At 41.8% G+C, this 12,217-nt stretch overlaps 1 protein-coding gene across 1 annotated transcript in view; it reads left to right on the forward strand.

The window, feature by feature from the left end:
* Positions 1–797: 797 nt before the first annotated feature.
* pitpnc1a (phosphatidylinositol transfer protein cytoplasmic 1a) overlaps positions 798–12,217 on the forward strand; it is an 82,351-nt gene continuing 70,931 nt past the window's right edge. The window contains exon 1 of the mRNA XM_072693131.1: positions 798–1,466. Within this exon, the coding sequence (XP_072549232.1) occupies positions 1,419–1,466 (48 nt within the window). The 5' untranslated portion in view covers positions 798–1,418. The remainder of the gene's footprint in view (positions 1,467–12,217) is intronic.

Below are 12,217 nucleotides of genomic sequence, written 5' to 3' on the forward strand. Positions count from 1 at the left end.
GAACTTTTGAGACAGCATAGGGAGCAAGGCATTGAGGCACAGCCTTCCATTTCAGACAGAGCTTTTATAACTTCAACATAAACAAGTGGGGTTACTACTAGTGTTTGTTTCTTCCGTTTTTGTGCAGAATTTCCGGACATTTTGCATGAAATTGTTTATGGTTGTGTCATATTTGAAGTAAATGCAGTGAACAGTAGACGACTGCTGTGGACACTGATCATAAGGCTGCTAGCTATGCAGGGCACCCTATCAAAAGAGGAGGACCTGCATCTGTGGTTGAAGGGGTTAAATGTAAAACATCCACACAAATGTCCAAATGTCCTTTTGACTTCTTTTGGAGATGGTGGTCATTAGTTATGTGGGGCCTCACAACACTACGATCTTTTGGGTGTTCATTTGTGCTGCGGTTGTAATCTGTACCAGTGGATCCGCTTCCGCACCGGAAGTTCAACACAACGTAAACAAAGATGGCCACCCCACATTGTTTGATGGAAAATAAGGTGAATATGGTCACGGCCGGAACAAAACTTTTTTAAATGTTAAATAAAAATGTTAAATTGACGGAATTATTTATTAAATTAAAAAGACTGAGGTATATTTTTAAATCATGGGAACATTTGTTTATCTTTTTATATCGATGGAACGGTCTTCGCCATGATTCGCTTCATGGTATGGGCCCTTTAAAACGGGCGTGATATGGGTGTGTTAGAAAGAGACACACCCCACTCTGCAGTGCAGGGGGGCACAGGGCGCTCCGCTGCAGCGGACAACGGGCTGTTTGGCGTCGCCTTGCGTCGACTGGCGAGACTGCAGCGGGAAGCAGCGTGTAGTGCCAGAAGAGCTCCCTGCTCTCCCATCCACACACCGAGCATCCCACCACACGTCCGAGAAGGAAGGACTGCTTTTTCCACGTCCACTCTCTGGAGGACGGCGAAAGGGACTCAGCTGGCTCGATTTGAGACGAAACCTCGCTTGCCACCGAGTTCGAGTGTGTGTTTTGTACTCTGCAATGTTGTCAACACCGTCGCTGGGTCCGGATTGGGACAGGTAGCAGGCTAGTCTCGCTCATAGTCATGCGAAGGTGCGCGAAGTGGAGTACGGGATGAGAGCAGAAACTGTTCCTCCATCAAGCAAGGCCAGTCTTGTGTGCTGTGTGAAAAGGGATATCGCTGAACCCCCCTCCCCTAATCAACTGGAGGTGAACGTGTTTGTGCCTGCGGGGGCTCTAATGAGGGGACTCCAGCTTAGACAGCAGCAGGGTGAGGATTCAGCACTTTTCTGATTTTCTTAGTTTTTTTTATTTCTTTATTTTGATCAGTAAATGTCCGAACTGTTTTAAAAGAAAGCACAATCAACCATCCAGCCAGCGAGCGAAGTCCTTTCCTTTACAAAGTGCAGAAAACGTGCGGTGGAGGACCATGTTGATGAAGGAGTACAGGATATGTATGCCACTCACGGTGGAGGAGGTAAGCCACTGTTTATGTTCCTAACTGACGGTGAAAGCACTGCTCTGAAACCCTATATGTGTAAGACTGAACTCATTTTAGTGTATTTATTAGCTTGAGTGGTCCTGTACTACATAATAACTCAGAAAAAGGGAAGACTGTGTGTGTGTGTGTGTGTGTGTGTGTGTGTATCATCCTATGTGTTTGCCTGGGCTGTCTCTGCATTAAGGTAATGGGGTGGGAGACTGTGGTGATTATAGGCTTTAACGCTCCGGCTCCTATATCCCCTCCCCTGCCTTCACCGCAGGTCGCAGCACAGACCCACATTAACCGTTATCTAGCTATCTCAGTTCATACGAGGCAAATACCTCGGTTTCAGGCTTAACTTTGTGACTTGTGATCGAGCTGCTCAGCCAGACTGAAATCCACATGGTGGTGCTGTTGGAATTTCATACGGTATCTAGTGCAGGTTTGGCTGAAAGTAAGAAACTTCAGTGTCTGTTCAGGATGCTGGTCTGGCCCCTCCAGTGAGCTGGAAAACACAGCTCTGGCAAACAGTCAGGTCTGTTTGTAGGACTTTAGTAGCATATGTGTGTTTCTGAAAGGCTATTACTACACTCCCCCTAAGGCTGCACTAGCCCTAACCTCAAACCCTAAGGCTCCCACCCCTTACCCTAGCTCCAAGTCATATGGCTCTCCCAATCCTAACCATAGTTCCACTCCTTAAAGCTGTGCTAACCTTAACCCTATAGGTCTCAGAACCCTAACCCTAGCTTGATCCCTTTAGGCTGTACTACACCTAGCTCAGTCATATTGCTTTCTTTACCCTGACCCTAGTTACAGTCCTTAAACCTATGTTAACCTTAACCCTCACTCCAAATCCTAAGGGTCTCACAATCCTAACCCTAGATACAACCCTTAAGCCTATACTAATCCTATCCCTAGCTCCAAACCCTAAGGGTCTCACAACCCTAACCCTAGATACAACCCTTAAGCCTATACTAATCCTATCCCTAGCTCCAAACCCTAAGAGTCTCACAACCCTAACCCTAGATACAACCCTTAAGCCTATGTTAACCTTAACCCTCGCTCCAAATCCTAAGGGTCTCACAACCCTAACCCTAGATACAACCCTTAAGCCTATCCTAACCCTAGCTCCAAGTCATATGGCTCTCCCAATCCTAACCCTAGCTTAATCCCCTAAGGCTGTACTAACCCAAACACTATCTCCAAACTCAAAAGCTTCCACAACCCTAAATGTAGCTCCAAACCTTAAGGCTATTACTTCCCTAACCCCTGCTTAATCCCCACAGTTCCAGACCTTAAACCGATGCTATTTTCAATCCTAGGGGTCTCACAACCCTAACCCTAGATACAACCCTTAAGCCTATACTAATCCTATCCCTAGCTCCAAACCCTAAGAGTCTCACAACCCTAACCCTAGATACAACCCTTAAGCCTATACTAATCCTATCCCTAGCTCCAAACCCTAAGAGTCTCACAATCATAAACTCAATCCCCTGGCTGTACTAATCCTATCACTAACTCTAAACCCTAAAGCTCAAATTTGGCGTGCAGATATGGCTCCCTGTCCATCGTCACAGGGGGTCACGTCAGAATTATTCCACCCCTGGATTGAAATGACTCTTAGGGTGTGTCCCAATTGCATACTAATAAGTGAAACGAGTCAGTTTTTGAGTATAGAATATAGATTTAAGTGTCAAAATTGAGTGTATTTAAATATTCACAATGCGTACTTGGAACTACTCGGTTTTGAAGTGTGGTTTTGATGGGCGCAGTTATCCCACAGTGCAATGTGAAACGTAAAGGGAGGTTCTTCACATCTGGAAAAATTAGGAAAGTAGTGGTGGACAACAATAAAGTGCAGCTATGTGCAGTGACGTATTTCGGCATAGTAATGCTTTATCACTTCCTGTTAGTCAGTACATTAATATTGTGTACAAACCCGCACTATTAAAATTGCTGAATATGGTCTTTTTTTTTTTTTTTTTTTTGCAAGTGCCAGACCTGCTAGCCTTATGTCAAACCTAAGAGCTAAGCACAGCAGAAATCGCTACATTGTGCCCCGAGCTGAGCGGTTGAAGTTCATTTGTAATGGCAGTGTTGCAGCTACAGTCAGCAAAAACCTGCACGCCAACCGATTTACCAAAGGGCCTAGCTGTGGCTGTCTTGGTGCCCTTATACAAGGTCCTACTGGGTCTTTTTAGGGCCAGTGTCTTTTTAGCATTAGCATTTGCTTTTCAAGATAATGGTGTGAAGGACGCTAACGCACCAACATGAGGTCTACGTGTTTTCGGATGCCGCTGGTTTATACTCTCCTGTGGTTCGTGTTGTGGCATAGGTTGGTAGGTCAATTTAACTGTGGTTGTGGACCCTTGGGTTGTTTATTTTGACCAAAGCATGTCTCAGGTATTTCATTAAGACACAGAGAACTGTGTTAAGTTGTGGAAACTGTGTCACAGGCTCTTTAACAAACATCCCATGGCATTGCTGAAGATTCAGGGGTTTTTCTCTTAATCTCTTCACTGGCTTCCTGTAGCTGACCGCATTAGATTCAAAACCCTGACGCTGGCCTGCAAAGCCAAGAACGGACCAGCCCCTCCATACTTTATGGCAATGGTCAAAAGCCGATCCGCACCAAGAGCCCTTCGAGCTTCAAGTACGGCTCGGCTCGACCCGCCATCCCTCAAAATCCACGGAAGACCGGCATCCAGGCTTTTTTCTGTCCTGCACCAAAGTGGTGGAACGAGCTTCCCCTGGGTGTCCGAACGGCCGAGTCGAGCGCAGTCTTCAAACTCAGACTGAAGACCCTCCTCTTCAGAGAATACTTGGACGAATAGCAGAGTACTATGGTCACCTTGTTGACTTGTGCTTAGTAATGTCTAAAGCTTAGAGGTATCTTTGAACTATTAGTCTATTCTAACTAGCTAAGGGTTTTTTTGGTAAATAGCAAAGCACTTTGTAAGTCGCTCTGGATAAGAGCGTCTGCTAAATGCCGTAAATGTAAATGTAATCGTTTGTTGTGACCTTTTTACATCTTGGAAAGTTTCTTTAGAAACTGTCCCCAGGACCTTTTTCTAAGGTTCTCTTAAGTTTGCTTACCTTTTACATGGGCGAAATTATTTCAATGTATCTTATAGGATTAAGATGGTTCGTAATATTTTGCCACTCAAAAATAAAGACCGCTACAAATGGTTCTTTGATTGATTGATGCCACAGAAGATCAGTTTTAGCTATGCAAAGGTTCTGTAGACCTTTTAAAAGGTTCTTCTTTAAGGGTGTACCTGGTTAATGGTAATTGTAAATACCTGCATCCGAAATATGAGGAGCTCCCACCCAGGTAGCAACAGTCAAGTCCCATCACATTAGGTTTCAACCAGTCAAGACTGTAAAAAGCAAGGCCTGTGCCAACTGCTGCACGGGCGAGCTTGAACAGGGGCGTTGTACATGACCTTTAATGAAGCTGTTCCGTTTCTTTCCAACCACATCATCTTCCCATAAACTGTAGTCTGAATATAAAACTAATCGTGTAAATGCCAATTAAAGCCTGATGAAGCTGAGGTTAATTGTATTACCTGATTGATTTGTTGCTTATCTGTCACCATTAGCTTCATTAGCGCTCTATCTGATCTGATGTACCTGTGTTGTTCTCTGCCAGGACGAAAGTGTTTGAAAGAGTGAACGCGGTTCTCTTCGAGGGACGTTTGACTTCAAACTTCTTAGTTGTTTTTGGCTTCAGTAAAGGCAGTATTTTCTCTTTCAAATAAAGATGACTTGGCTGCTCTTTTGCTGTGAAATGAAAGTCTGTGATTGCAACAAATCTCCCGCAACTCTTCTCTTAAAACGACCAGAACTGGCAGCCGTTTCAGAATTACAATAGCTTTGTTCTTTTGCAAGCCATCTGTTGAGTGACACCACAGATGTACAGCCGTTTTGTGGTGGGTGTGTATCCTGCTAAAACGCATCATTTTAAATGATTAAAGCAGTTACTGACGATGGAGTGTGTGAAGGTGAAGGTGATGGGTTCACCTTTCAAATCTGTATTAACTTTTGTACATTTATAAAAGAAAGTCAAGGAATTGACCTATTTAACTTGTAACCTGTACCTCTTTTTCTGCTGTTTCTTACTTCTTGATATAACTTGAATCTGGCAGTTGTTATTAATGTTTTGTCAATATTTCATGGTGGACGGACCAATAGAAATGCTCCTAAATGACTTTGAATAAAATCGTTGGGTGGTTGGGAAGGTGGTCAGCGGCCTTATGCACTAAGTCACTTTATACAACAGGAATAGACATAAACATACATATTTATACTTAGCTCCACTCTCCCTGACTATACCTGTCTCATAAATGTCTTTGTATATTCTGTATTTTGTGTGTATTTTGTATTTAATATCATTTTTATATAACTTTTTATTTTAATATGTTTAGTATGTATATAGTTTTGTCCTCCTGTAGAGTATCAACCTGAGTCTCACCACAAGCATTTCAATGCATAAATGTCCTGACATGTTGTACAAATAAAAAATAAACCTGAAACTTAAACTTGAAACTTGCACTACCACTGCTCGAATCCCGAGCCATACTGCTTTGCCATCAGTGGCTGGAGTCTGAGAGAGCACAATTAGATGAACTGGTGGAATTAAAGCTGACTGATTTGAAGCTCTGCTCTTGTAGTAATTGATCCCATTGTCCTTTTGTCAGAAAAAAACGGGGACATTTCTTCTTAAGGACGGTTGGTTTAAAAAAAAAAAAAAAAAAGGCCCAAGGACTTTTAGTTTCTTAAATGTAAAAGTTTAGCATTTCTCAGATAGTGTATAGAGCTTGAGTGTGGTCTAAATGTAGTGTGTCTGTGTGTGGTTAATTACCCCCCCCCTTTTTTTTTAAGCATCATGTAAATAGGATTAGGGTTAGCTTATATTGTTGTCCCTCAGATGTTTAATGCATCCTGAGCCTGAAATCCCATGAGGCTGAGATCTAATGGAGTCATTATAAAACAATTACCATGTTTATAGTGTGTGGTGTGTGAATGTCGTGGATAGGTCTAATGCATGATTGCCAGGACAGGCCATTTGTAGATTTTATGGAGGCCTGACCTGCCTGGCAACAGTACTGTGGAGTGTGAGCGTGTGTGTGAGCGTGTGTGTGAGCGTGTGTGTGAGCGTGTGTGTGAGCGTGTGTGTGAGCGTGTGTGTGAGCGTGTGTGTGAGCGTGTGTGTGAGCGTGTGTGTGAGCAGTGGATATACAATAGCAGGGACAGAATGTCCAACCTGGACTGCAGTAACTGTTCTTTTAAGCCTCAGTGAGTGAAAATCTTAACTGTCAGGGGAACCTAACTTTCTTGAGTGTGAATTTGTACAGAATTGAGGTGTTTTATGGCTCTGACTGAGGCTCAGCCAATTTGTTCAAATAAGACTGAAGATTTTGAAAACTGTGAGGACTGAAAACAACTGAAGTCTACCTTTAGTTAACTGTGGCACATCCGCAAATGTTGTTGAGCACTGAAACTACCTGTATATCTGGATACTTTTACTTTCACTGTTTTTGTGACTGCTGTTCACTCTGGTTGGAATGTACTGCTTCATGAAATGCCATATTTACCTGTTTTTTTTTTTTTGTATTTTTTTTTGTATTTTTTTTAGCAAATATTTTGATCTATTTTTGTCTGGTGTTTTATTTGTTGCTTCATTTTGTAGTATCTCTTTAGTCTTTTATTAGTGATATGTGGTTTTGATTCTGAAATTTGTTTTGGTCCTTTTTGGCACCCAAAGTTGGCTGTTACTGAGGTCACATGTAAAAACACTACGATTTATTTATTTTATTTTTTTTTTTTTTAAAAACAAGTGGCACCCTGGACAGAGAACTGCCACTGTAACTTTTGCTCTATTTACACATGTTCACTTCACTTGTGACGTTTTGTTTGTGTATTTATTTATTTATTTGTTTGTTTATTTATTTATTTTTATCTGGATTGTCTAAGATCTTAGCCACAAGCGTCTCCGGTTAGTCAGACTGAAACCTGATTGCTGTGGGAGACAGAATATGCAAATCTGGCTGTGTACCATGTAACAAGATTGTCTAAAGATGATTGCTGCATCGAAATTCACAATTTTACATGCCGTCCAGCCTTTCTTTACACTGGGGGTTCTGTGGTCCATGCTGATGAGAGCCACTGTTTAAACCTTATTAACTCTGCATGGGGAGGAGTTGCAGTTGTACTGGGAGGGGTTTTGGTTGTTGAATGCGTCGTGGAGAGACGGGTGTGTTTAGACTGCTGTAACGCTCAATTGCATCATAGAAAACACCTCCTGAAGTACTTTGAGTGATCGGATTTGTATCTCTTGCTTGCGTTTACACTGGCGAGGCCTTATCCAGATATAATCCTGATACTCAAGACAGATGAAGTGACCAGGTGTAAATGGACTCTTAACGAATTGGACTTATCCAGAGCAAGTTTGCAATAGCTGGTAAATGTGGTGTAAGGAGAGTTGCTCCCCTTGCTCATTTTGGTATGTTATGCTTCCTGAAAGGTGAGCTTGAAGTCCCAATATTCCCATTGCAGGGTAAGCGTGTGATCCACTGACCCAGTGAAACCTTGGTGTCACTAGAAAGAAACCAGAAATATTGTGGATTGAGACCTAAGCATTTCGGTAATTGGTTATGACATTATGTAATTAATGAATTTAATTATGAATTAAGGCCAATGTGTCTATGCCCATGCATTAATATTGTTACATATATATATATATATATATTGTGTGTGTGTGTGTGTGTGTGTGTGTGTGTGTATATATATATATATATATATATATATATATATATATATATATACACACACACTTTTTTTTGTATATGTTTGTCACATTTTTCAGGCCTGAGTGGCGTGCATTTCAAAACGTGAGCCTTCAGAAGTAGCACAGCGTGTGGCCTCTCAGGTCAAGTGAGTTGAAAACATGGTTAAAGCCAGCAACCTTGTGTGTAGTGCCTTTTAATTATAATGGAAAGCCTGGCCAAGGACTTTAAGTAACTGTAGCTCTTGCTGTCGCTTTGTGTTGTGTAACTTGATGTCTGCACATCGTGCAGCTTTTCTGTGGTTTTGTACCACCAAGGTTAAGTCTTCACTCAGCAGGGTGCGGGGTATAATGCATTACTTCAGCTGTCTGTAAACCTTGGTTCTGGAGTTTTTCCGTTGTCTGTCTTTGTAATACTTACTTACCCAGGTAAACAGTACCCTTTGTATAAAGTGGCATGCAAAGGGTGTTAAACTTAAAGATCACACATTTATTTAAAAATGTTAATGACTATAATAAAATAATAAAAAAGGTAATGAGGGTCTGGTACACCATTTAGACCTGGTCACTTAATGCGTCTTGATGTTCAGGATTATATCTGTAAAAGGCCAAGCCAACGTAAACACTCATTCAAACCAAATACAAATCTGATCGCTCAAACCACTTCAGGAGGTGATTTGGGTCACATGTTATAGCAGTGTGAACACCTCAGTCTCTCCAAGACACATTCCACAACCTAAACCCCTCCCACTACTACTAAAACACCAGTGATGATTGCCATGCAATGAGCAAATTTACATATTTGGTCCCACGCAGCGTCAGATTCCAGTCTGACGCATAATAGAATAATAGAGACGCATAATAGAGACGAATTTGACTGCCCGGTGTAAAAGCATGTGGTTACAGTCTTATCTGGACGCAATCCAGATACTGGTCACATGAAGTGACCTGGTGTAAACGGGGTCTACAGAGGGGATATTGCCCATTCTTTTGTTGCTCAAGGTTTCTAGTTCTGTGAGATTCTTGGGCCATCTTGCACAGCCCTTTTTAGGTCTTCCCACAGATTTGGCAAAATCTTTAGTTTACACCTTATTTTCCATTTTCCCATTTTCTCTTTTATACAGAATGTTTGCAAGTATTTAATTTAATTTCATTTCATTTTAAATTTCCTGCAACACAAGCCCAAAGCATGACTGATCCACCCCAGTGGTTAACAGTTGGAGAAGTGTTCTTTTCATGAAATTAGGCACCTTTTTTTTTTTTTTCCTCCCAAAACATACCTTTTGCCCTTGCTTCCAGGTGTGCAGGATGCTGTACTTAAAACCCTTCAACTAATGTTTTTATTAAATTACCAAGAGACTGTTCTGTGATTGCTTTTTCGGTTTGTGTGAGTGTATGAAAACGTTCCAGGATCCGAAGGAATACAACAAAACCTGATTGCCTTGACAGGGACGTTGAAGACCTTTTGAAAATGTCACATGATCTTCATATTTTCCTGATCCAGATCCTATTCAGCAGAGATGAGGTCACTAATAAGGGTCTCCGATGAAAAGGGCCATCAGCCTGGCAGATGGGTTTCACTTTACCTGAACTGGACCACAGCTTGAATTAACTTTACTCTGTTCTTCTCCTAATTGCGGTCCCTGTTGAGAGGGAGAGGAAAGGCAGCTTGTATCACTTTGTAGCCATGGCTACACTTCGGTCTAATAACGCAGGCCTAGACAAAGCCCCAGAAAGCTGCTCTTTGCTTATTACTGCAAGACAAGTACTTCACAGAGACTGTCTCAGATCTGACTATGCAAATATGTGTTGTAACACTGCAGAAATTGATAGCGGAGGAGTGGAGGAGGAGAGGTGGTTTCATCCGTATGGTGCTCTCTCAATTGAAAATCGGTAAGTAATTGAGAGTATTAGGTTGGCAGCGCCTGCACATCCCCGTTTCAGTTGGGCAACGTGCTTCCACATAGCCTGCCTCATAACCTCTTTTGGTTGCACCAAATTTTGATCCTTTGTGCTAGACTGGGCTTCGGGTACCTGCTACTATATATATAGCTACCTGCTATTTTGTTTTGGGCCAAACTGAAAAACCCGACGTTTTAGACCAAACAAGCTGTGAAAGAACCCTAAATGGTCATGGTCAATTTCTTTTACGCTGTACAGCACAGCTCGACGAGCAGCAGGAGCAGCTGGTCAACCTTTCGTGGTTTTGTGCTAATGGCATGTCTGCAACACCTAAACACACTCTCCTGTTCAGTTTGAGTGGTGTGTCCCCTTGTAGGCTGTATATTGCCTGTAGCTCCTGTGAGTAGATTGTGGTTCACCTGACATCATTTGATGTGGGAATAGATTATTGAGGGCCCCAGGGAAATGTGCGGTCCTTTCTGTCATTGGAAATTGTATGTTGTTTTGGTGGTATGTATGTTCTAGAGGAATTTCACAGAAAAATGTATCAACAAAATTGCTTACTGTCACTATGACGCTCTGCCAGCGTGGCATGTATGTCTTGTTTCGTGCCTTGGGGTTATAAAGGCTGCCGGCCCTACGTTCCCCTCCCTTAGGGCAATGCCTCTTATGTGCTATTTGACTAGATATTCTGCTGAAGGAGTGGAAGTAGAGGAGGAGATATTTTCTAGTGAATTTGATAATAAAATAAGCCAGACCTTACTCACATAATATTTTATTATCAAAAGGTTTTATTAACACTAAGATTACCGGTGGTTAAGCGGTCTAATGCAGGGGTTGCTAGTTTGAATCCCAAGCCATGCCATTTTGCCATCAGCGGCCAGAGTCTGAAATGGCACAACAGGCCTGCTGTCTCTGGGTGAGGGGAGTTATGAATGGGTGTGTTAATTGACAGTACCAAATTGGGTAGAAAAATTGTTTGAAAGAAAATTTTGATTTTCTATTAAAAAATAAAGTGTGAAACAATTCTGAGCAGTTAAAAAAAAACAAAAAAATGAAAATATGAAAAATGAAATATGTAAATGAAATATAAAAATGTTTTCATTCTGGCACTCAGTTAGAAATTATTCCTCACTAAAGAGGCCCTGGATCAAACTACTTTCTCTCTTAATTATGTTGATGAGAACATTTCAGAACTAGCCAATCATTTTGTGTAATGCAAATTTCATGTGTTCTGACATTAATCTGATGTAGAGATGAGATGTAGGCTGGAAGCTGCTTCGACACGTCTTTATAAGTAAAACATCTAACAGGTAGCACTTCTTCCTTCTCAAAGATGACAAACTGACTTTGCAGTAGAGCTCACAGGGGGTGGTCTGAAGTGCAGCCTCTAACCTGTCCAAATCATATTTGATGCAAATGTAATTCACTGTGTGACTGTAGGGCTGGGTAATATGGTAAAAATTATTATTTTATATTATTATTATATTAATATTCTGCACAACATCCAGTTTAACAGGGCTAATTACACTGTAACTTGTTTAAACACTGTCAATATCCACAGGGTCCTTAAATTGTTTTTAACACAATAGATTGTTACTTGTTAGTAATTTTGTAACGTTAAATAAATGTATGGAAGTATAACAATTAACGCCAGACTAAGAATTAATGTTGTTGCTGATTTCAGGACAGGCAGCTTATGGCTAGACCCATGATTGAGAGCAATAGGCCTATTTCCCATCACCACCCTGTGTTGTTGTTGTTCTTCAGGCAGCAGATTAACATTTATACCTGAAGTTCATGACTAATCAGCCCAAAGCAGCAGCACTTCCTTACTCATCTCAGTATGCTGGGCTGACCGAATCAGGCTGGCCTAAGGTCGACGGAGTGTTCCCTTTCTCCAGGTGATGAGTCAGCCTATTCTTGGCACGTTCTTGAGGGTCTTGTGTATGGTCTCCCATACAAGGCCTGCTAATGAAGTGTCTCAATCAGGGAGTCGACTCATGCCAAATTATTGGCATCAAATCCGGAGCTTCGTAGTGTGGGGAAATCGTAG

Source organism: Salminus brasiliensis, chromosome 12 (genome assembly GCF_030463535.1).
Source record: "Salminus brasiliensis chromosome 12, fSalBra1.hap2, whole genome shotgun sequence".
Lineage (NCBI taxonomy): Eukaryota > Metazoa > Chordata > Actinopteri > Characiformes > Bryconidae > Salminus > Salminus brasiliensis.